The sequence below is a fragment of the Rousettus aegyptiacus genome, unplaced genomic scaffold (assembly GCF_014176215.1).
Source record: "Rousettus aegyptiacus isolate mRouAeg1 unplaced genomic scaffold, mRouAeg1.p scaffold_m13_p_2, whole genome shotgun sequence".
In the NCBI taxonomy this organism is placed as follows: Eukaryota; Metazoa; Chordata; class Mammalia; order Chiroptera; family Pteropodidae; genus Rousettus; species Rousettus aegyptiacus.
In genome coordinates, this window is record NW_023416295.1 from 91,893,790 (window position 1) to 91,918,405 (window position 24,616).

At 42.2% G+C, this 24,616-nt stretch overlaps 1 protein-coding gene across 7 annotated transcripts in view; it reads right to left on the bottom strand.

Annotated features, from left to right (window-relative positions):
* Positions 1 to 24,616, bottom strand: part of ARHGEF4 (Rho guanine nucleotide exchange factor 4) — a 240,455-nt gene that overhangs the window by 7,487 nt on the left and 208,352 nt on the right. For 3 of the 7 annotated variants that reach the window (XM_036235975.1, XM_016125237.2, XM_036235976.1), the window contains 4 exons: positions 12,211 to 12,350; positions 1,958 to 2,137; positions 744 to 920; positions 492 to 671 (listed from right to left, as the gene is read on the bottom strand). In XM_036235975.1, the coding sequence (XP_036091868.1) occupies positions 492 to 671; positions 744 to 920; positions 1,958 to 2,137; positions 12,211 to 12,350 (677 nt within the window). The other 4 variants (XM_016125255.2, XM_036235977.1, XM_036235979.1 and 1 more) reach the window with 4 other exon arrangements.

Here is a 24,616-nt window from a genome sequence, read left to right on the forward strand (position 1 = left end):
CCAGTGAACCCTGGCTAATGCAGTTAGCATTTGGAGTGGAAGTACTCCCTGTAAGTTACATATAAAATTCCAGTTTGCTCACTGTATGACACAATCTGCTATGAACAAACAGCCCCTAAGGCAGCCCAGCCTACCTCTGCCCTCTACTCAGGCCCAGGGAAATCCCTTCTGGGGCTGAACCCAGCCCCCTGCTCCAAGGACCCTTCTCTGACTTGGTCTATCCCCCACAGAAGCAGAGACACCTCTAAAACAGTATTAAAAGGTGAGAACAGTTGGACAGGAAAGGGAGTGGGAACTAGAAGTGTCTGCGAAGGAATAGCAGGTTGCCTGGCCTTTAGCCTGCAAGTCGACTTCCCAGCGGACATGTGGACTGGGGCCTGGAGACAACGTGTGTTGGGGGTGGGGGGGCGGGAGGGGGCAGGCTATGGGCAGAGAAGCCTCCAGCAGAGGTGAGTGGGCTGGGCCAAGAGCCCTGGCTTGAGCGGGCTCACGTGCTCCAGGAAGCAGGCACCCAGCTCGCTCAGGTGGGGTCGCTCCCTGTTGAACTTCTGCTCCAGCGCCTTTACGAAGGCTTTCTGGCATCGGTAGATATCCTCTATGTTTCCAAAGATGGTGCGCAGCTGTTCCTCGCTGAACATGTCTGCACGCTTGCGACACTGCCTGATGTAGCCCTGGGAACAGGAGTGGGAAGGTCAGGTTGCCTTTGGACCCTGCCTCATCCCCCACAGCGCAGCGGGACTCACCTCACAGATGTCACGTAGGTGCTTGATGTAGTCCCGCTCGGTACTAAGGATCTCGTTGATGACGTTGGTGCGCATCTGGTCCCTGCTGCTCTGTACCTTGGCCCCACCATCCTCGGCTCTGCCATCCCCAGCCTGCAGTGTTTCGTAGTCCTCAGGCTCGTCCTGGTTCACCCGCAGCTGCAGGCAACACTGCCGGTCAGTGCCCTGCATCCCTGTGGTGGCGAGCGGCGCGGGGAACTGGGGTTCGGAGATCCCAAAAGACACACTGAAACTCCCCTCTGCCCACCCTTGAACAACGCTCATCTGGACACAAGGACAACAGGTCTGACTGCTGTTGTCAGTTTCATCTGAGATCACCCCTCACCTCTTCCGAGGGTGCTCTGCTCTCTCCCCCCACCTTACTTACTCTGCTTGTGCTGGGCACAGTACTTAGAACAGTGAATACTCACTGTAGTTTCTGAATCCCTGCCTGTTCATACTGGGTTCTCTAGGGGCCATGAAGAAAGTGGACTGGACCGTGATGTGGCCTTAATGGCTCTCTGACCCATAACTAGAAAAGGCTTGGGGTACAGAGCTGGAAGTTGGTCTAGGGAATTTGGGAAGAAGAAACAACAGAACCCCAGAACCTGGGATCTCTCCTTTCCACTGCCCTCTGCCTGGCCTTTCGGAGTCTGCACCTGGATTCCTTCTTTGGAATCCAAAAGCCCCCTTAGGTAGGACCTGGGTCCTCTTCCTGTGACCTCTTGGGCTAAGGACTTAACTTGTCAATGCCTTAGTTTCCTCAGGTGTAAGTGATTTTCCCAGAGCTGCTGCAACTTATAACCAAGGACTCAGGTGTATGTCCTGCACGGAGTTTAGTAAATGCCTCATAAACTGAATTTGTGGTGGTGGTGTGACATGCAGGATTCCCTTAGAGGGATCCACATACCTGCATTCCTGACCCATTTCTCTCTGGCTTTTGGGGGCCCCCTGGAGGGCATGGTGGGAGCAGGGGTTGGTGTTGGTTCTACAGGAGGAAGAAGGCTGTGTCACAACTCCCTGTGCTGGTCTTCCTGACACCCACCTGCCCAGCTAACAGCCTGCAGTCCCTGCACAGCCATGAGTGGGAGGTCCATGCCCAGCACCTCGGGCCCAGAGCAATTTCAGGCTTGCATTTCTGAGCAGAGCCAGTTGGCTCTCTATGGGCCAGGGAGAAGCTCAGGCAGGTGCCATACCCGCACGAAGTTGGCTGGAAACCAGCCCTCGCCATCAGCGACACGGCCCCACCACCACTCTCTGTTGGTGGCATCCATTACTTCGATGACTTCCCCAGCTTTGAAACCCAGTTCCTGGTCATCCATGGTGACGTGGTCCCAGAGTGCTTCAGCACAGACCACACTGCCATCGCTGATGAGCTGTGGAAAGAGGCATGGACAGCCAGGTCAGTGGAGTAAGGCTGCCTGCCATGGACCTCCTCATGGATCAGGGCACTCCTGCCCTCTCCCCTCACCCTCAGCAGCCCTGGGAAGGGGGGATCCCGACTCATGTTACAGAGGAGAAGACAGAGGCTTCCTCTGAGCCAAATGCTTTTCCAGAAACAGGGCTATGCCCTGGGCATGTCTAGACTGGCAGGGCTCATGATGAAGCTGAAGTGACCTTGACCACTAGAATCTTAGTGAGCCACAGAATCTGAAGGTCAAGCATGTTACTCGCTCCCCTGTATAGCGCACACCTTCCTTCCATCCCCATTGGGCCAGTGATGTAACTATTGCCTCTCAGTTTTACCCATTGTCTCTGCTGTGCTCTATGATACTGGGGCTAGGGCACTGCAAGCTGAATTTCGTTGTGCCAGGTGCTCCCTGTTAGAGTCTCCTAATGTGATATTAGAGGGTACCACAAAGCTGAAGGAAGAAGGGGCTTGCCCCTTTCTGCTGGCTTCTTGTAGACTTCCAGTACCTTTGCCGTTACCTGACAAGCAATAACGCTGCTTCACCCAGGTGTAGTGGTGCCCAGCCACTGCAGTAGCTGGATCCAGTTTGCAGATTTTTGAACACTTGCAGAACCAGTCTCATGGCATCCCACTTCTCCTACAATCAACACCAGCCAAGCAGCATCCTTCCTCAGAGTTCTAGGTACCAAGCCCACAAGATTCTCAGTTCTAATTATTCCAACTCCTTCCTTTATTCCCTAGTTCTGGGAGAGGTAGGTACATCTTACAATTGCTACCTCTGTAATACATACCTCTGGATTGTTTTTGTGCACTTGGCTACCAAGTCAACCACTTTATATCTGGCTAACAACCTTTATATTAATTTCTCTCTGGATCTGTCCTCCTGAGTGGCCATGGACCTCACATCACATCCCTGAGAGGGAGAGAGACTGCACCCTCCCAGACAGCCCTTGTGCTTCCAGATCCATTTACCATTGAGCTGACACCTGCTTTCCTGGAATGTGGGCTCAGTTTCTGCTCCTCGAATAATGATGGCTTTGGGGATTTAGTGCAAGATGGGGGTGGGCTGAGAGGACCGCATGGGAGATGAAGTCCATATCCCTCTCTGCTGGGACCAAGTGTGACCTTGATTGTCAGTCACAGCTATGGGCTGGTTCTTTGGCCTCGGGCATCACCAGACAGGCCCTCTGTGTTGAGCTGCCTACCCTGCCCCCCACAGAGGTGTTTACTCTCTTGACTTCAGGCCCAGTGGGGCCTTCCTTGAGTGCTTTCAGACAGTGTGCATGCTCACACTCACATCAAAATGAAACACAAACAGGGCTGAACAGGACTGGCTGGGTCTCCAACTAAGTGAGTTCCAGTCTGTCTCACCCTTGCTAGCTGTCTAACAGTGTCCACCATGCCCCGACTGGGCAAGGCGAGGGGTGGTGGGTGGGCTGACTGGGCACAAGAACCCACTTAGACTGAGTCGTTTCTCTAGATAGAGCCTGAGCAAGCCTATTCAGAAACCATCAGTTCTTTATGCTTTCTGGGGAGAGGGGGTGGTGAAATCTGCTCCAAACCCTGATGAAACCACTCTTCAGAATAATTTACAGCCTATTTGTACACCTACTATCACATGCAGCAGGTGCTCACGGATTGCAGAGTCCTGAGGCCTACCCAGCAACCCTGGGCACAGCACTGGGCTATTCCTGGATGGCTGAAAGTCTCAAGGGACCACTACAACAATCCAGCTAAAAAGACCTAACACAGGCACGTCCTCCTCTGCAGAGATGCCTGGCCCAGGATCTTGAGCTGGCTCCAATAAGGACAAGGTGAGACAAAAGGATTCATTGGGCCACATGAGAGGAGCCAGGCTGCTACATGTAGGGAGCAGGCACTCAACAGACCAGGCTGCAGTACACACTGCACACAAGCAGGCCATGACGCCAGGCCTTGAGGGTTTGGCCTGAGGACAAGAAAGAAGCAGAGTACTCAAAGCTGGTCTGGGTGAGCCAATAAGAATCTGGTGGCAGTGCCCATGGGTGAGTGTGAGCGTCAGAACAGAGGGTATGTGTGACCACAAGTAACTGAAGCATCAGGACACAAGGCATGTGTGGCTGGGAATAAGTGAGCATCAGGAAAGGGGGAGCGTGTGACCATGGGTTAGCATGAGCATCAGGATCAAGGGCATGTGTGACCTCAGGTAAGTACGTGAATCAGGAAGATTTGTATGTTTGGAGTGATGAGTTACCCAGACAATGGAAGGATTCATTCCTTCTTGGGTAAACTGAAGTTTGGATCCAGCAGGGAATAAAACGTCATGTTTAAGCTTTGTAGTTTTGCTCCTAGAGAGAAGTAGGTGTTCTAAGACTCCCTTTTGTCATGCATTTGCCAGCACACATCCAGCTTACTACTATATGCTGCCTACACTTTGATCTTCTGAGAACAGGTTGTGGATTCTGTCCATCCTCAGTTCACAACAGCTGCACACACAGGTCCCTAAGACAGCATGGGAGGCTGCCCTCACTGCTAGAGCAGATGCAGGAAGAAGTAACGCTTACACATCCACACAACCCAGCTGCGCAACTGTTTCCTGTTCCAGGTTGTTCCCACCTGATATTAATCAGATCTACCCCTGTCCCAGCTCCCCTCAAGAAAGTCCTGAGCTAAAGTCCTTCTTAAATGGTCTGGTGCCTCCTACTCCTGCTTTATTCTGCCAGCCCTTGCAGAGAGGTGCCATCCAACACAAATGGTTTCCTACATAGCTGTGGGGAAGGGCACAGACAGGTATGGGACAGAGACAGGGCTTCCCAGAGACCAAAGTTCCCTACATATTTTTGGACAGGCCCCCATACCTGCCCTGTCCAGTCACCTGGAAGCTGTTGGTGGTGGTAGGGAGGGGTCAGTTGCCTGTCACTTCCTTGTCTCAGTACCTTGCCAGTGCAAGAGGCACTTGATAGACACACGGCCATAGGTAACTCCCTTGATATCCCAGTACCTTAGTCTCCATCAAGGGCCACAGTAAAAATGTGCTCCAGCTGAGTGAAAAGCTCTTATATAGATTCACAAATGGGAAGCAGTCTGATGAGTTACAGCAGTGACATTAACCGTTGATGTCATATCACCAAGACAATGTAGTTCCACGGGGTAGAGATGTATTCTATCTCAAGGACAGCCCAGATACCGCCCCCCCAGGGCCCACACTGAGCAGGTTTCTGGGCAAAAGCCCTTCAAGGCCCGCTCTGTCCAAGGTGCAGCTGCATGGAAGCAAAGATTCAACCCCAGCAGGCCAAGGGGTGAGGGTTATGGCTTGCTCTTGGCTTGGCAGTGGGGAGAAGCTGGCTTTGAGGTATGGGGTGTTTATGTGGGGAGAAGTGGGAGACTCTCCCAGTGGAAGAGAAAGTTCAAGACCAAGATAAACCAGGGGCAGGGTACAGGGAGCCCTCCTGTGCCCCTGAGATTTTGAGAGGTCGGGAGAAACCAGGCTCTGCCTCAAAGTGCCCGCTGACGACCACCCTGCTCCACCTTCTCCTCTCTCACATGCACAGGATGGTGGAAGATTCCAACTGACAGTCTAGGAACTCCGCTCCCCAAGCCCTGTTCCACAGCCAGCGCTGGGGGCTGTGCAGAGTGCACACTGCAAGGCGGGGCTCTGCCTGTAGTGGGGGCATGCAGAGACCACTTAAAGTTAAGACCTAAAGTGGGAAAAGCAGGTAATATGTGCAGGGGAGCCTGCTCCGCTTCCACACACATGCATGTCCAGTTCCACTCACACGGTAGTCACACACGCAGTTCCCAGACAACCGCAGAGGCACAGGCCACCGCTGCATCCACATCTTCAGTCACCCACCGAGCTGCGCCATTTTAGTCAGTTTCTGACTCTGACTCTCTGACTCTCTCTCTCTCTCTCTCTCTCTCTCTCTCTCTCTCTCTCTCTCTCTCTCTCTCTCTCTCTCACACACACACACACACACACACACACACACACACACACACACACACGACAGAGGAAAGGGTCGTGGCACGTGTCACCACAGCAGGTCTCCTCGCGACCGCACCAGCAGGCGCGCACAGCAGGCCTTCCTGGGGTGGCGTCGGTGCGAGGCCCGAGGAGCCAGGCCCGGCTGCCTGCCGCTCCCCCTCAGGTCTGCGTTGGGAGGGGGCAGACAGCGCCAAGCGGGGCTGGAAGGAGAGGCCCGCGGCGCTAGGGGCGCGCAGCTCACCCGGAGGAGCGCGCAGCGCTGGGCGCGGCGATCAGCGGAAGGCCAGCAGGAAGACTAGCACGACGTTGATGAGGACGAGGAGAGCCAGCACGGCGAAGACCACCACGCGCTGGGCCCCTGGGGGCAGGTTGCAGCGCAGCACGGCGCGCAAGGCGCTTCCCGGGGCCGCGGCGCGGCGCCGGCGTTGCGGGGCCCGGGCCATAGCGCGCGGCCTCCGCTTCCCGCCCAGGGAGCCCGCAGGAGGCGGAGCCGCCGCGCGCGCAAGCCGGCCTCTCTCGCGCAGCCCGCAGGTGCGCGCCCCGCTCCCACCCCGGAGTTCGGCCCCGCGGCGGGCTCAGGGCCCTTCCGCGCAGCCGCATGAGCAGAGCTGGACAGCCAGGCGCACAGCCAGGCGCACCAATGACTACGGTGGCTCTCAAAGCATACCTGAGCTCTGAGGAAGGGACAGGAGTTCTGATTGCTAACACCGAGAACTGCCCTTGGCCCCCACGCTAGCGATGAATAAATCCTGACTCAGGATCTCTGCTCACCGACCTTGCCCATCAGAGGAGCATCTTATTCCAAAGCAGCTGGCTTCTTCACTGCTAACCACTCCCCACCCCAGTTTTACTAAGGTATATTGACAAGTGAAAATCATATATATTTAAGGTGCACAACTTGTTATTTTGCTATACATGTACATTGTGAAATAATCACCACAATCAAGCTAATTGCCATATCCATTCACCTCACATACTTATCGGCTTTGATTGTGTGGTGACAACACTTAAGATCTATCCTCAAAAAATGTCAAGTGTATGATACAGCACTGAACTGTAGTCACCATGCTGCACATTAGATCTCCAGAATTTGTTTATCCCCCTTAACTATAACTGTACCCTATGACCAACATTTTTCCATTTCCCCCTCCCTGGCCCCTGGCAACTAGCATTTCTACTCTGCTTCTGAGTTTGATTATTAGATTCCCCTTGTAAGTGAGAACATATAGTATTTGTCTATATGTGTCTGGCTTACTTTGCTTAGCATGGTGTCCTCTGACTCCATCCACGTTGTAGCAAAGGGCTGGATTTCCATCTTTTTTTAAGCCTGAATAATATTCCATTGTATGTACCACTTTTTCTTTATCCATTTTTCTGTTGAGGGCATTATGTTGTTTCTGTATCTTGGCTATTGTGAATAACACTGTAATGAACACGGGAGTGCAGATATCTTTTTGGAATCCTGATTTTATTTCCTTTGGATATATACCCAGAAGAGGGATTACTGGGTCACAGGGTAGTTCTGTTTTTAACTTTTTGAGGACTCTCCCTAGTGTTTTCCATAGTGGCTGTGCCAAATTTACAATCCCACCAACAGTCCACATCCTCACCAATACTTCCCTTTTATCTTTTTGATAACAGCCATTATAACAGGTGTGAGGTGATCTCACTGTGGTTTTAATTGCATTTCCCTGATGATTAGTAATGTTGAGCATCTTTTCATATAAATGTTGGCCATTTGTATGTCTTCTTTTAATAACTGTCTATTTAGGTCTTTTGCCTATGTTTAAATTGAATTTTTTACTATTGAGTTGTATGAGTTATTTATATATTTTGGATATAACTCTTTATCAGATATATGGTTTGCAAATATATACTCCCATTCCATACGTTGACTTTTCATTCTGTTGATCATTTCCTCTGCTTTACAGAAGCTTTTGAGTTTGATGCAATCCCACTTGTCTATTTTTGCTTTTGTTGCCTGTGCTTTTGGTATCATATCCAAAAAACCATTGCCCAGACCAATGTCAAGAAGCTTTTCCTGTTTTCTTGTAGTATTCTTATGGTTTCAGGTCTTATGTGTAAGTTTTTAACCCATATCTAGTTGATTTTTGCATATGATGTGAGATAAGGATAGAATTTAATTCTTCTGCATGTGGTTCAGCAGCTTTACAAAAGAGGGGTTTCCACTGCCTACAGAGTCTAACCATGTAAGGGTTCAAGGATCATGTGTAGGTGTCTCTCATTTCATCCATAACAGTGAACTCTGTCACAGTCACCATGCCCCTCTGATGGATCAGAAGGCTGCAACCGATGGGGCTGAGGAGACTTAAAAACAGTTCAGAAGTGGCAGAGATTTTCAGGCTCCATGCTTAGCCCTGTGACTCCTGGGGCAGGAGGAGCCATGGAATACGTTCAGAGGCTAGTGTTCACATGTGGGTGACTTTGTCTCTGTATATTCAAGTTTCCATATAGCACTCCATGCATGTGAGTGAGTATAGAAAGTCATACTGAAGACCCCAAGCAGATGTGTGATATGCGTGTGTGTCAGAGGAGGGTTGGGAATATATCTGGAAAGGCTGTCTGCCTCCCTTGGATTTGGAAGTTCTGCCAGGCCCCATCTGTCTGGTTCAGGGAAAATAATCTTCTTTCTGTTCCTGTCCAGTCCTTCTGAAAACTAAGCCCAGTATTTGTACCATCAAGCTCTCAGGATGATTGTGGGGGAACAGAAGGCAGATCCCAGCCACCTCTAATCCCAGTGACTATGTGACATGCCCTTTCGTGGGGTGTAGACTTGAGTCCAATGTTTCATGGTGCCCCTGTGGTTCCAGAGCCATCAGACACCCAGGAAGCAGGACATAGAGGCCTGAGTGTTCTCAGGTCTCTAAGCAGGGAAGTTCGGAACCCACTAGTCAGTGCAGTGCTGAGTGCAGTGAGTCTGCAGCACCCTGCCTGCTGCTGTGTTAGCCCAAGGGGCGCATTTTAGAGTTTCAGCCATGGCCCAGTTCTGGGACAAGCCTCTGTCCCCTGTGCAGCTGAGCAGCCCAGGGAGGATTTAATGTGGCAGAAGAACCTCTGAATCTGGACCAGGACCAAAGACTGAGAGATGGCCTCCACCCTGCCCCAGAGGCACCTGGCTTTTAGATCCTGGTAATCTGAGGGGGTACCACAGGAAAGACAGTGGCAACAGCCTTTTTGTGTGGGTTTTGTGACCAAAAACAAAGCGCGTTAAAGCAAAGGCCTAAGCCCTTCAGGGGTTCAAGCTAGATTGCTATGCCAGTAAGGGGAGGGTAAGTGGAGGAAACAGCAGGGAGTGGCCTACCCAGGCTAGTTAGGTCGGTCTGCAGGTCTGCTGAGGACTGGAGATGTAGGTGTCTGAGACAAGTGAGGGCTGAACCCCCATATCGTGGCTTTGTGTTGGCAGAGGAAAGCTGCTCTGGGTGTGCTGGTGGCCAGATGACTCACAGTCCTGGACTTTTCTCTGACATCTGTTGTTTCTATAATCTCCAAGTATGAAACTCAGGTGACCCCATCAAACCTTCTTGCCATACATGTGAGACAGCAGTGAGTGCCAGAGGCATCAGGGAGTTCACAGTGGGATGTTGCTGCCCTTGGAAGGCCAAATGAGCCAGCTTGTCAAGGAAAATCACTCTTTACATCTCTTCGAAGTTTCTGATAAAGTAAGTCTATTTAATGCTGCCTGTGAATCATAACAGGTACTACCTTTCTTGAGTACCCAAAACACCCAGGTATAGTGACCCTTTCACAGTCTCCAGCGGGGCTCAGGTGCCACATCCACTCAAAGCGAGGAAACAGGCTCTGAGAAGGGAATAACTTGCCACAGATCCTCCACTAGCCAGTAGCAGGATGGGGGTCAGGCCCAGGGATGCAGTCTCCAAACCCAGGCCCTGTTCTTCATGCAGGGCTGTGCCTTCAAAGGCAGCATTTCTTGGGCTTTCTATACAAGAATCTAGAAGTATTGGTGGGTCTTATGAGGGAGAGCAGACTGGTGAGCACAGTCAAGTCAGGAGCCCAACCTTCACCTGCTTTAACTTGCTGCATCACTAGTAGGGGCTCCTCAGCCTGACCTCCTCAGCGTGACTGGGTAGTCCTGCGTGATGTTACATGTCCTTCCTCCTAGGGGTATACTGAGGTTCCAGGGAAGACAAGTACCTTGGAAAGCACTGAGCCCTCAACACCACCTAGTCTACTTAGTGACCTCAAATACTAAGAAAGACCTTTGAACCAAACAGAAAACAAATTTTCTAAGCAAGCCAGAATGGTGCTATATAAATTTCCCACATTTCCCTCATAAAGGTACCCTCTGCCAGAGCCTTTCTGTACTTTTAGAGCAGTCCTGGCTCTTAGCTTTCTTTGTGCACAGCATCTTAAAATGAACAACTTGTCTTAGGCCCCACTGGTACCACCTCACCAGCAGCAAGATATTATAGACTAGAAGAATTTTACCATCAGGTATAAGACACAACTATAAAAAGTAGACACAAGAACTCTAACAATGCAGAACTGATAGCCACCAAATAACCCCACACCTCTTCAGAGTCCCTAAAAGCTTTATGTTAGTGTTCCTTCTTTGTTAACGTTCATGTCATTGGAGATTTATTGAGAACCCATCACACGTCAGGTTACTTATATTCATTATTTCAGTCAGTCCTCATAACCTCTTGGTTATCCTATTTTACAGTAAGTGAACCAGTGTTCAGAGAATTACTTTCTCACACTGGTAACTGGGAGGAGCTTCCATAAAGGTCTGGGGGGCTCCAATGCCCAGGTTCTCCCCCTGCACTTGCCGCCTTCCTCCAAGCTGGCGCCCAAGACTGAAGAGGCAGCCTGAAGCTTCAAGGAAAAGCGAAACCTTTTCTGTGAATTCTGCTTAGGATGACATAATTTTAGAACACCTTCCATTTAAAATAGCTTATGAGAAGCACTTAAAGAAAGGCTTTATTGGAAAAATCAACTTATTTGGATGTTCATTCCTTATGCATCATGGATTTCGAATAAAGCTCTACTGGATGGCTTTTAAAAATCATTTTTTGGAGCTGGGCCTGTAAGAAGAGTTCACACACCTTCTACAGTCTGTGCCCATCTATCAAGTAGGTAATAAGTAGATAATGAGGACACCACACTCCTTAAGGGTTTCTGAGGAACCTACTGGCCCATTCACTCACAGAAATGTTAAAGGCTAATTGTACACTGATCTCCTCCTGAGGGAAAAAAATCTCTGGGTGCTGTAAGATCCTGGGTGATCAGATTCTGGTTTTAACGAAGCAGAAATACATAGTGTATCCTGACTAGTAGGAGAACCTGGTGTTATGGATGTGTACTTAGGCCAATTAACTACCATATTATGTCCAACAGGCCCCTCTAAATTAAAGAAGGGGAGAAAATAGGACAACAATTGAGAAAAATGGAGGAGAGTCCAGGTCTCAAAATTTATCTCTCTTTGGAAAATGCAAAAGGAGAAAAGGAGAACTTGGAATGAGAACCAGTTTTTCCTAGATGAAGTTTCTTACTAATTTCTTCTGCCAAGGTAGGAATGGCAAAAGAAAAAAAAAAGAAAAAAAATTACCTTGCACACAGTTGTGATAGCCACAGCAATACTTTTTGAACTCTTGGAGTCAATAGGAAAGATATCAGTTTTCATTTACCTTGTCCCAAGTCCGACCCAGCCAACGTATTGGAGGGTCAAGGGCTTCCCTTCTACCAAATGGAGCTTCTTCCATCCAGGATGGCTTTTTAAAGGCTACTTGGTAGGACAGAGCAGCACTCTTACGTCATAGGTCCTGGATGTCCTGCCTGCAATTATGGGTCCCCTGAAGGCCCCATGATGGCACAAGGGAAAGTCCTGTATTTGGACAAACTCTACTGGTGGGCACCATATCCTAAACTGAGTGCCACAGGCTGAAACCGTGCAATGTGCACACCACTGCCACTGTCATCTGCTTAGAATACAGGGACTGAGGACATCTAGGCATGCATGAATGTGCTAGAGTCACCTTGATGGCCAAGCCATCTGTCCCAGCACCCTCCCATTACCCACATAGTTCTGACCCTACCTCATTGATGGCCAGCTGCTCGCCGCCCCCTCCAGAATGGCTGTAGTGGTGGCTGGAGCTGTAAACATCCTCATATAGGTCCTCCTCACTCCCTGTCTCATCAGCACGGATGGCCATGTCCAAAGCTCCATCGGGGATGGCTGGAAGGAAAGAGACCAGCTGGCAAAGAGTAGCTACGGGAGGGAGACACATGGAAAAGGCCTGGAACCTTTTCAGGATAAACACTCCTTTGAGAGGAGGTTTTTCAGCATAAACGCTCCTTCTTTGAGAGGAGGGAGACGATCTGAAACTAGTTTCTCAAACTATTCTTGCTGCAAAAATGTGGTCTGGTCGACTTTCACACCAATCACTTTAATCACCTACCATTCGGATCCCACCTCTGTAAACAAGGAAACGCAAATATCTGCCATAGCATGACACTCAGTCTCCGCCAGTTGAATTAAATTTGGAACTATTTACCAGTGTGCTAGGTAGAGTATAAGGACCTTAAAAAATGTTAACAATTTATTATGAAATAAGCATATAGTATATCCAAAGAAATATGTAGTATATAATGCAAATATAGTTTGAAAATTAATAAACACCCATGGTGTTTAAGAAAAATACCAGAATCTTAGAATGCAACCTCCTATATACCCCATTTTAATCCTGTTCCTTTCTACTGAGAGAAATATCCAATATTTCCAACTTTTTATAAATCACATCTGTGCTTGTCTTTGTTTGTTTACTTCTATTGAGTAATATGAAAATAATAATAAAAGTTAGATATTTCATGGCAAACTTAGGACTATGATTTGCAAATTATCTCAGAGAAAACACTGCAGCTGCAAGTGCTTTCAGTGAGTATTCTTGGGGCAAGTGGAAAATGGGTTAAAAAATGAGGAAAAGGGCCTCTGGGAAAACTTCAAGTGAAACGACATTGCCATCATAGACGTACCAGAAAAAGAAGAGAGAGACCAAGGAATTGAAAAGTTTTTTAAAATAATGACAGAAAACTTCCCCCACCTTGCAAAGCAAATAGGCGTACAAGTCCAGGAAGCACACAAAGTCACAAACAAGATAAAACCAAAGAGGCCCTCACCAAAACACATCATAATTAAAATGCCAAAGATTAAGGACAAAGAGAGAATCTTAAAAGCAGCAAAAGGAAAGTAGTTATGTACAAAGTCACTCTCATAAGACTGACAGCTCTTTTCTCAACAGAAATGTTGAAGGCCAGAAAAGATTGGCAGGGAATATTCAAAGTGATGAAAAAGCAAGAACCTACAAGCAAGATTAATCTACCTAGCAAGGCTATCATTTAGACTTAGAGGAGAGATAACAAGGTCCCCAGACAAGAAAAAGCTAAAGATGTTCACTACCAGTATTACAAGAAACGTTAAAGGGATTCTTTAAGCAAAGGAAGTAAAAAAAGAAAAATATAAATACTAACGTGGCAATACTACATATCAATCAACAATTACTTCAAATGTAAATGTATTAAATGCCCCAATCAAAAGACATAGGGTGGCTGAATGGATAAGAAAACAAGACCCATGCATGTTCTGCCTACAAGAAACCCATGCTGGATCCAAATACACACACAAACTGAAAGTAAAAAGATGGAAAAAGATATTTCATGCAAGTGAAAATGAAAAAAAGCTGGAGTAACAATACTTAGATAAAATGGACTTTAAAACAAAGGCTATAATAAGAGACAAAGAAAGGCATTTTATAATGCTAAAGGGATAAAAACAACAAGAGAATATAAGCCTTATAAACATTTACAGAAAAAAGTAGGAGCACCTAAATATATAAAGCAATTATTAATTGATATAGAGAGATCAACAGTAATACAGTCATAGTAGGGAGCTTTAACAATTCCTTGACATTAATAGATAGATTTTCCATATAGAAATCAATAAGAAAACAGCAACCTTAAATGATACATTGGATGAGATGGATTTAATTGATATTTTTAGAACATTTCACTCCAAAGCAACAGAATGTACTTTCTTTTCAAGTCAACATGGAACATTTTCCAGGATAGAGTACACATTAGGCCACAAAATAAATCTCAGTAAATTCAAAAGGATTGAAATAGCAAAAGGAGTTCTAAGAGGAAAATTCATAGCAATACAGGCTTACTTCAGGAAACAAGAAAAAAATCTCAAACAATCTAACCTAATCTTACACTTAAAAGAACTAGAAAAAAAAAAGACCAAAGTGAGTAGAAGGAATAAAATACTAAAGATCAGAATGAAAATGAATAAGTAGAGCATAAAATAACAATACAAAAGATCGATGAACCCAAGATCTGGTTCTTTGAAAAGACAAAAAAAATTGGTAAACCTTTATCCATACTCATCAGGAAAAAAAGAGAGAGGACCCAAATAAATAAAATAAGAAATGAAAGAGGAGCAGTGACCAACTGACACCATAGAAATACAAAGAATTAAAAGAAAATACTATGAACAATTATTTGCCAACAAATTGGACAACCTGGAAGAAATGGATAAATTCCTAAAAACATACAATCTTCCAAGACTGAATCAAAAAGAAACAAAATCTGAACAGACTAATAACTACTAACAAAATTAAATCAGTAATAAAAAAAAAACCTCCCAAAAGACAAAAGTCTTAGAGCAGATGGCTACACATGTAAAGTTTAGAAAACATTCAAAGAAAAATGAACAGATATCCTTCTCAAACTATTCCAAAACATTCAAGAGGAGGAAATGTTCCCAATCTCATTTTATGAGGCCACCATTACTCTGATTGCAAAACCACACAAAGTCATTACAAAAAAAAAGAAAATTATAGGCCAATATCTCTGATGAACATAGATGCAAAAATCCTTAACAAAATATTAGCAAAACGAATTCAGTGATACGTTAAAACAATCATACACCATGATCAAGTGGGATTTATTTTGGGATGCAAAATTGGTTCAATAGCCTCAAATCAATTAACATGATACACAATGTAAATAAAATGGATAAAAATAATATGCTCATATCAATAGATGAAGAAAATGCATTTGAAAAACTCCGGCATCTATTTATGATAAAAACTCACAGCAAAGTGGAAATAGAGGGAACATACCTCAGCATAATAAAGGCCATATGTGACAACCCATGGCTAACATCATATACTCAATGGGGAAAAGCTAAAAGCATTTTCCTGAAGATCATGAATACAAGAATGTCCACTTTCACTACTTCTAGTCAACAGTATTGGAAGTCCTACCCACAACAATCAAACAAGAAAGAGAAAAGGCATCCAAATTAGAAAGGAGGAAGTGAAACTGTCATTATTTGCAGATGACATGATACTATATAGAGAGAACCCTTAACATTCTACCATAAAAAACCTATTAGAACTTATATATTAATTCAGTAAATTAGAAGGATATAAAATTAATATTCAGAAATCAGTTGCATTTTTATACACCAATAAAGAACTATCAGAAAGAGAAATTAAGAAAACAATCCCATTTACAATTACATCACAAAGAGTAACTCTAACCAAGGAGATAAAAGACCTGTACTTACAATACATTGAAGAAGATGCAAATAAATAGAAGCATATACTGTTCTCATGGATAGGAAGAATTAACATCATTAATATGTCCATACTACCCAAAGCAATCTGTAGATTCAGTGCAATTACTATCAAATACCAATTGTATTTTTCACAAAACTAGAACAAATAATCCTAAATAATATCTAGAACCACAAATAGCCAAAGCAATCATAAGAAGAACAAAGTTGAAGGTATCACACTTTCTGATATCAAAATATACTACAAAGTTATAGTAATCAAAACCGCATGGTACTGGCGTAAAAACAGACATGTAGATCAATGGAACAGAACAGAGAACCCAGAAATAAACCCACACTTATATGGTCAATTAATCTATGACAAAAGAGGCAAGAACGAACAATAGGAGTAAAGACACTTTTCGCGAACGAACAATGGGAGTAAAGACACTTTTCACTATATGATCTTGGTCAGACTAGACAGATACATGCAAAAAATGAAACTAAACCACTTTCTTACACCATATACAAGAATAAACTCAAAATGGATTAAAGACTTAACTATAAGACCTGAAACCATAAAACTCCTAGAAGAAAGCATAGGCACTCAACTCTCTGACATTGCTTTTACTAATATTTTTTGGACATGTTTCCTCAGTTAAGGGAAACAAAAGAAAAAATAAACAAATAGGACTATATCAAACTAAAAAGTTTTTGCACAACAAAGGAAACCATCAACAAAATAAAAAGACAACCTACTGAATGGGAAAAGGTATTCACCAATGATATACCTGAGAAGGCCTTAATATCCAGAATATATAAGGAACTCATCCAACTTAACACCAAAAAAACAAACAATTCAATTAAAAGTGGGTAGAGGACCTGAATAGACATTTCTCCCAAGAGGGTGTACAGATGGCCAATAGACAAAAGATGTTCAACATCATTAATCATCAGAGAAATGCAAAATAAAACCACAATAAGACATCACCTCACACCTGTTAGAATGGTTATCATCAATAAATCAGCGAACAGTGTTGATGAGAATGCAGAGAAAAAGAAACCCTCATGTAGTTAGATGTTTTCAAACTGGTGTAGCCACTATGAAAAACAGTAGGACGTTTCCTCAAAAAATTAAAAAATAGAGCTACCACATGACCAAGCAATCCCACTTCTTGGTATTTATACAAAGAAATCCAAAATAGTAATTTGTAAAGCTAAATGCATCCCTATGTTAATTGCAGCATTCTTTACAATAGCCAAGATATGGAAGCCACCTAAGTATCCATCAGTAGACTATTGGATAAAGAAAATGTGGTACATATATACAATTCAGTATTACTAAGGTATGAAATCCCGCCATTTGCAATAACATGGATGGACCTAGAAACTATTACACACTAAGGGAAATAACTCAGTTGGAGAAAGAGAAATATATGATTTCATTTATATATGGAATCTAAAAAGCAAAATAGACAAAAAAAATCAGAAACAAATTTGTAGATAGAGAAAACAAACTGATGGTTGACAGGCAGGATGGGGTTTTGGGGTTCAGTGAAAAAAGTGAAGGAATTAAGAAGCACAAATTCGTGGTTACAAAATAGTCACATGGATGTAAATTATAGCATAGGGAATATAATCAATAATATTATAATAACTATGTATGGTGTCAAGGGGGCACTAGACCGGACTTATCAGGGGATCACTTTGTAAGTTATGTAAATGACTAACCACTATGCTATTCACCTGAAACTAATATAATATTGAATGTCACCTGTAATCTAAAAAGTAAAAAATACAATAAAAAAAGATCCCAGGATATTCTAAACTTGACTCTCTGGAAGTTAAGAGAAATTGCCTTGCTGACACTTTCACAAGGAGTGCTGACTCAATATGAGCCAAAGTACAAGCTTGGTGACAATGCTCCCAGACATTTTAAATCGCCTAAGGGACCTTTCAAGGTCTGGCAAATGGATTTTGTACAGCTTCCCCCATCTCATGGTTATAAATATGTTTTATTTATGATCTTTACATTTTCTCACTAGACTGAAGCTTTTCCTTTTAGGGGGGCTACTATTTCTTCTGTGGTTAAGTCCTTTTGGAACAGATTACTCCTACCTGGGGAACTTCTCTTGAACTCCATAGTGACAGGGGAATCCATTTTTACCAGTCAGGTGACTGTGTTGTTTGGCCATTTTTACCATACTTCCCCTGTGCTTACCACCTTCAATCCTCAGGTGGAATGTGTTAATGGTATTATTAAAACTCACTTGGCAAAATTTGTAGAGATCCTCTAAGTACCTTGGCCAAATGCATTGCTGTTGGTCTTTTCTAAATCTCAGATCCACTCTGTTTGACACTCCTAAACTCTCACCCAGTCTACCTGACTCCTGACTTGATTCACAGCTGATAAAAGAAGATATACTTCAATATCGTAAAGGTCTAATTTCTTCGATAAAAACTAACCATGTTCTGGTAGAGCGATCTTTTCACGGTACACTTCAGGGATATAAAAACCTGAAGCAACATAATTTGCTACCTGGTGATTTTATCTACTGGAAAAACACCTCCAGAAGGACTCTCTACAACTTTGCTGGAAAGGCCCCCTACTAGGTACTGCTAACCAACCCTTGTGCAGCCGAACAACAGGTAACAGACTCCTAGGTTCACATGACAGACCTAAAGAAAGCATCTAACCCTAACTGGACCTGCACACCATCTGGTGACTTGAAAGTAAAGATTTCTTGGAATTAAAGCAAATGACATCTGATAAAAAAGTTTTCCTAAGAGGTTCAGACCAGGCCAGTTGGAAGGTTTAAAATTCACAGAAGTTTATCTTTCATCTAGACTAATAACTGACTGGATTCCTATCCAATTTATGTCTGAATTTTCAATTTATAGTCATATTATTGATGAGACATTTTGTTCCAATTTCTTTTGAGATAACAATACTGTTTAATCATTTTATGTTTCATTCCTTTTCCTAGAGCACTTGTTTAATTCTTCTAGTTCTGAGTATAATCACTATTCTAAGACACAGACTTTCGATGGGAAATGCCTGAGAAAGCTGATCTCCTTTCTACCCGTCATTGTTACTCAATATGGCCACAGTAGGTTTCCAATCTGTGCGCTTGCCATCCAATGTGGGACATGACACCCAGGAAAGGTCCTTCCTGGCATCGAGGGAGAAAAGGCCACTGAATCTGGAAACACCAGAGTTTTGATCAGTGATGATTTTGGAGAAAGCTCTGATTGAAAGGAGGAAATGTGAAAATTAATAAACAGAAATCTAATTTAAATGGAGTTGAGAAGCTAGACGAAAGACCTCTCACCCACTTGTCACTCAACACACACTACTGACCCAAAAGAAGGAGACACACTTTACATCTCTGATAGGAAGTGATACTACTTTACTACCTCAGCGGGAGGGAGAAAAGACTTCTCCTTGCCCAGGAACAGCTCAGCCAATAGAAGACTGCCATAACTCAGCCAATGAAAAGTCACTATACTTTGAATTTTCAATGTCTCCAATGGATATTTTGTTTACAACAATTGTTCCCAAGTCTGTAAAAGAGAGTTCCTCTACTTTGTTTCTCTGGACTTGCATGTCCTGAATTGCAATTCTTTCTTGTTCCTGAACAAAATCATTTTGCTGGAGAAATATCTGGCTGTCTATTTGTTACAGGTCAACACCATCACTCTACATCCTAGTCAACTTGTGTGACAGGCTGATGGGTTTGCGATTGTATTTTACTGTAGTCTTAAATTACATTTCTCAGGTTACTAGAGTCATTTGTATTTCTTTTAATATGAAATGTCTATGTCTATTGAGTTGTTGATCTTCAATGTAATCATTGATATAAAAATGATGTATTTGTGTATGTGTACAAGAATATACGTACACTTTTCTCCCCTCCATTCTGGGTAATAAATCTTTGCCGCCCATATGTGTCACAAGTATAGTGTCTCAGTTTGTGGCTTTTGTTGTCTTTTTAAGGTGCTTCGATGAACAGAAGTTCTTAATTTTAATATAGACAATTTTATTAGTCTTGTCCTGAATGGTTTATATTTTTTGTGTTTAGAAAACGCTTCCATACCTCAAAGTTGTAAAGATATTCTCCTATGCTATCCTTTAATGTTTTGTAGTTATTCTTTTGACAATTAAGTTTTTAATGGCACTTGAGAATAATTTTTATGTATTCTGTGCAATTGGAATCTGTGATATTGTCATTTATAATAAGAAATATATATTTGGTCTCTAACCCTTTCCTGGTACGAAGCTCCCAAAACCCTCAGAATTTCCTGTGATAAGAGTGATCAAAGTTACTTTTGTTATGTTATTGAAATGACTTTTGGAAAGCCCTTAGCTAATCTCAAAATGGGGGCTAAACAGAGGGCTCAATCATGTGATGAGAGGGTTGGAACTTTCAGTTTTACCCCCTTGACCTCCAGGGAGGTGCAAGTGGCTAGAGATTGAATCAATTACCAATGACCAATGGCCAATGATTTAATCAATCATGCCTATGTGATGAAGCCTTCATAAATCCCCAAAGAACGGGGTTCAGAGAACTTTGGGGTCGGTGAACAAGTGGCGGTATGGGGAAAGTGGTGCCTGGAGAAGACATAAAAGCTTGGCACCCTTTTGCCATACCTTGCCCTATGCAGACAGTGGGAGCCCTGCTCCTGACCCAAAGAATCAAGAATTCCAGAAACCCTTATAGTTTTTACTTCATTAATGTTTTTAAATCTGTTTTATTATGAACAGTTTCAAATGTGTACAAAGGGAGTGATAACAGTATAATAAACTGCTCCTCATCTAGCTTCAACAATTCTGAACATGTGGGCAGTTTTGTTTCGCCATCTGTATTATCGCCCCTGCACTAGTTCTGAGGCATGACATAATTTCATTTGTAAATATTGTAGTACATATGTCTAAGACATGAGGACTTTCTCTCTCTTTAAAAAGTCATAACTGCAATGCACATATAAAACAAACTATAAATCATCAAAGGTTATCTAAATGCTACGCACTCTCCCCTAGGGCATTAAAAATACTTTTTATTTTGAAGTAACTCGAGCATATCAGAGTTTAGGGTGTTGTGACTTACTAGTGCAGAGAGGTCCTGTGTACTCTTCACCCAGTTTCCCCTAATGGTTACATCTTATGTAACTCCCGTACAATATCACAGTGTGTGTATATGGTCCTATGTCATTTTATCAACTGCACAGAATTGTGTAATCACTACAGCAAACAGTATGTAAGCTTTTGAGGTTGCCTTTTTTCACTCAGCCAAATGCCCTTGAGCTATATCCAAGTTGTTGCTTGTATTTATACTCTGTTCCTTTTTATTACTTTCTAGTGTTCTATGCAGTGGATGTGTAAGTTTCTTTAAACATTCACCCATTGAAGAATATCCAGGTAGTTTCTAGTTTTAGGCTGTTACAAGTAAAGCTACTATGAACATTTGTGTACAAGTTTGGGGGTGGACATAAGTTTTCATTTCTATGGGATAAATGCAATTGCCCAGGAGTGCAATCACAGGGTTAAATGGCAGTTAAATGTTTACTTTTTAAGAAACTGCAAAACTACTTTCCAGAGAGGTTGTACCCTTTTACATTCCAACCAGCAATGCATGAAAGATCCAGTTTCTCGGAATCCTTGCCAGCATTTGGTATTGTCATAATTTCATATTTTAGACATTCTGATAGTTGTATAGTCATATCGCATCATGGTCTTAATTTGCATTTCGCAGAAGGCAGGTGGTGTTGTGCATCTTTTTACGTGCTTATTTGCTACCCATATATCTTCACTGGTGAGTTATTTCTTCATGCTTTTGTGGCCTATGTTCAAACTATATTGTTTATTTTTTAATGTTGAAATTGAAAATTCTTTATTCTGTATCTGAGTTCTTCGTCAGATGTGTGGTTTTCAAGTATTTTCTCTCAGTTTCTAGCTTATTGTTTCATCCTCTGAACAAGGGTTTTCATGGAACAAATATTTTTAATTTTGATAAAGTTCAATTTATTAATTTTTTCCTTTTGTGAGTCATGCTTTTGGAGTCATGTATAAGAACTCTTCACCAAACACTAGTTCCATTTATGTCTTTTAAAACAGTAAGTCTTTACAGACTTACTATTTACATTTAAACCTTTGTTCAATTTGATGTTTGTCGTCGTCGTTGTTGTTGTTGTTGTTGTTTGGTATAATATATAAGAACTAGGTTGAGGTTCATTTTTATTGCCAATGGATGTCCAATTGTTTCAGCACTATTTGTGAAAATGCTATCTTTTCTCTACTGAATTGCTTTTTGTCAAAAATCTATTGGCTAAGTAGATACCATAGTTTTTTTTACAAAAATAAAGAGTTATAGGAGAGTACTATAAACTGTTCTGTACCTATAAATTAAGATAAACTAGGTGATATGGATAAATTCTTAGAAACACACATCCACCAAAACTGACTCAAGAAAAAAATAGAAAATTTGATATAATCAGAAGAAGATTGAATCAGTAATCAAACACCTCCCCAAAACGAAAGGCCCAAGATTAAATGGCTTTACTCGTGAATTCTACCAAACATTTAAATAAGAATTAGCACCAGCCTTTATCAAACTCTTACAAAAAACTAAAGAAGAAAACTTCTTGACTTATTAAAGCCAGACAAAATACTACAAGAAAAGAAAACTACAGATGCAACGATTCTCAACAAAGATTCGGTAAAATGAATTCAACAGAATATTTAAAAAACTATATGTTTCGACCAACCGAGATTTATTTCTAGAATACAAGAATGGTTCAACATATGAAAATCATTCAATATATTTACACTATTAATAGGAAGAAGGAAAAATATTACATGATTGTCTCAAGTGATGCAGAGAGAGAACTGAAAAATTTCAACACCATTTTTCTGAGGTTACCATTAAATTTATGTAAAAAAGTTTCATATACACAGTAGTCTTTTTTCTTCCATGTGTTTCTTATCTCCATTCCCTTTTGGAAATTCAGACCTTTACTCTCTCCCCTTCTTTGTTTTTGTTGTCTCATATTATCTATATTTATGCTTTGAGTTCATTTCTGAGTTGCAGTAGCTATTGTCTTCTTGTCTTTTAAAAATGTTTTTACCCCTTTTAACCATTATGTAATATGTAAGTTTATAATACCCTATTCCGAGATAGGGTTGCAATTTTTCTGTTTCAGTCTGTCTGTAAGTCATCTTACTAATAATTTTGTAAACTTTTGTCTTTTTGTTTCAGGTAAAATAACTCCTTTAGTATTTTCTGTATTGAAGGCCTGTGGTGGTAAATTCCATCAGCTTCTGTATGTCTGAAAAAAATCTTTATTCTCCTTTATATCTAAAGGAGAACTTTGCTAGATATCTTACTCTTGGCTAGTAATTTCTCTCTTTCAATAGTTTGAATATTTGATTCCACTCTTTCCTAACTTATAGAGTTTCTGCTATAAAATCCAATGATAATCTAGATTATGGACCAATATCTCTGATGAATACAGATGCAAAAATCCTATACAAAACTGAATACGACAATATGCATAAAAGATTATACATCCTGATAAAGTGGGATTCATTCCATGGGTGCAAAAATGTTTCAATGTATGCAAATTGATCAATGTGATATACCACATAAGCAAAATAAAGGATAAAAATTCTATGATCATGTCAATAGATGCGGAAAAAGCATTTGACAAGATACACTGTCCATTTAAAATTAAAACATTTCACCATAAAAATAAATTAATTAAAAAATTAAAACACTTAATAAAATGAAGAAAGGAACTCAATATAATATAGGCTATATACAATAAACCCTCAGCTAAAATCATACTCATTGGTGAAAAACTGAAAGTTTTTCTTCTAAGATCAGGAACAAGACAAGGATGCCTGCTCTCACTACTCCTATTCTATATAGTATTGGAAATCCTAGCTAGAGCAATCAGGCAAGAGAAAGATATAAAAGGCATCCAAATGGGAATGAAGAAGTCAAATTGTCACTTTTTGCAGATCACATGATTCTCTATATAGAAAACCCTAAAGACTCCACCAAAAACTATTAGAAACAATAAACAAATACTATACTCAAGTTGCAGGATACAAAATCAATGTACAAAAATCTATAGAATTCCTATACACTAACAACAAAATTTCAGAAAAAGAAATGAAAAAGAAACAATTCCTATTGTGATTATAACAAAAAGAATAAAATGCTTAGGAATAAACTTAACAAAGCATGTGAAGGATCTATATTGAAGACTAGAAGACATTATCAAAAGAAATTGAGGAAGACACAAAGAAATGGAAAGATATTCAGTGTTCATGGATTGGAAGAATCAACATAATTAAGATGGACATGATACACAAAGCAATGTACAGATTTAATGCAATCCCCACAAAACCCTAAAGACATTTTTTAAAGAAATAGAACAAAAAAAAATCATCAGATTTGTATGGAATCATAAAAGGCCCTGAATAGCCAAAGCAATCCTAAAAGAAAAGAATAAGACTAGAGGTATCACACTGCTTAACTTCAAATTACACTACAAAGTGACAATAATCAAACAGCGTGACATTGGCAGGAAAACTGACACATAGACCAATGGAACAGAATTCAGAGCCCAGAAATAAACCCCAGTATGTATGGGCAAAGAAGCCGAAAACAGCAATGGAGAAAGAAAACCTCTTCAATAAATGGGGCTGGGAAAATTGGAAAGCCACATGCAAAAGAATGAAACTAGACTGCTATTTGATACCATACAGAAAAAAATAGCTTAAAATAGATCAACAACCTAAATATAAGATCTGAAACAATAAAGTGCATAGAAGAAAACATAGGTAACTAAACTTATGGACCTTGGATTTAGAGAGGATT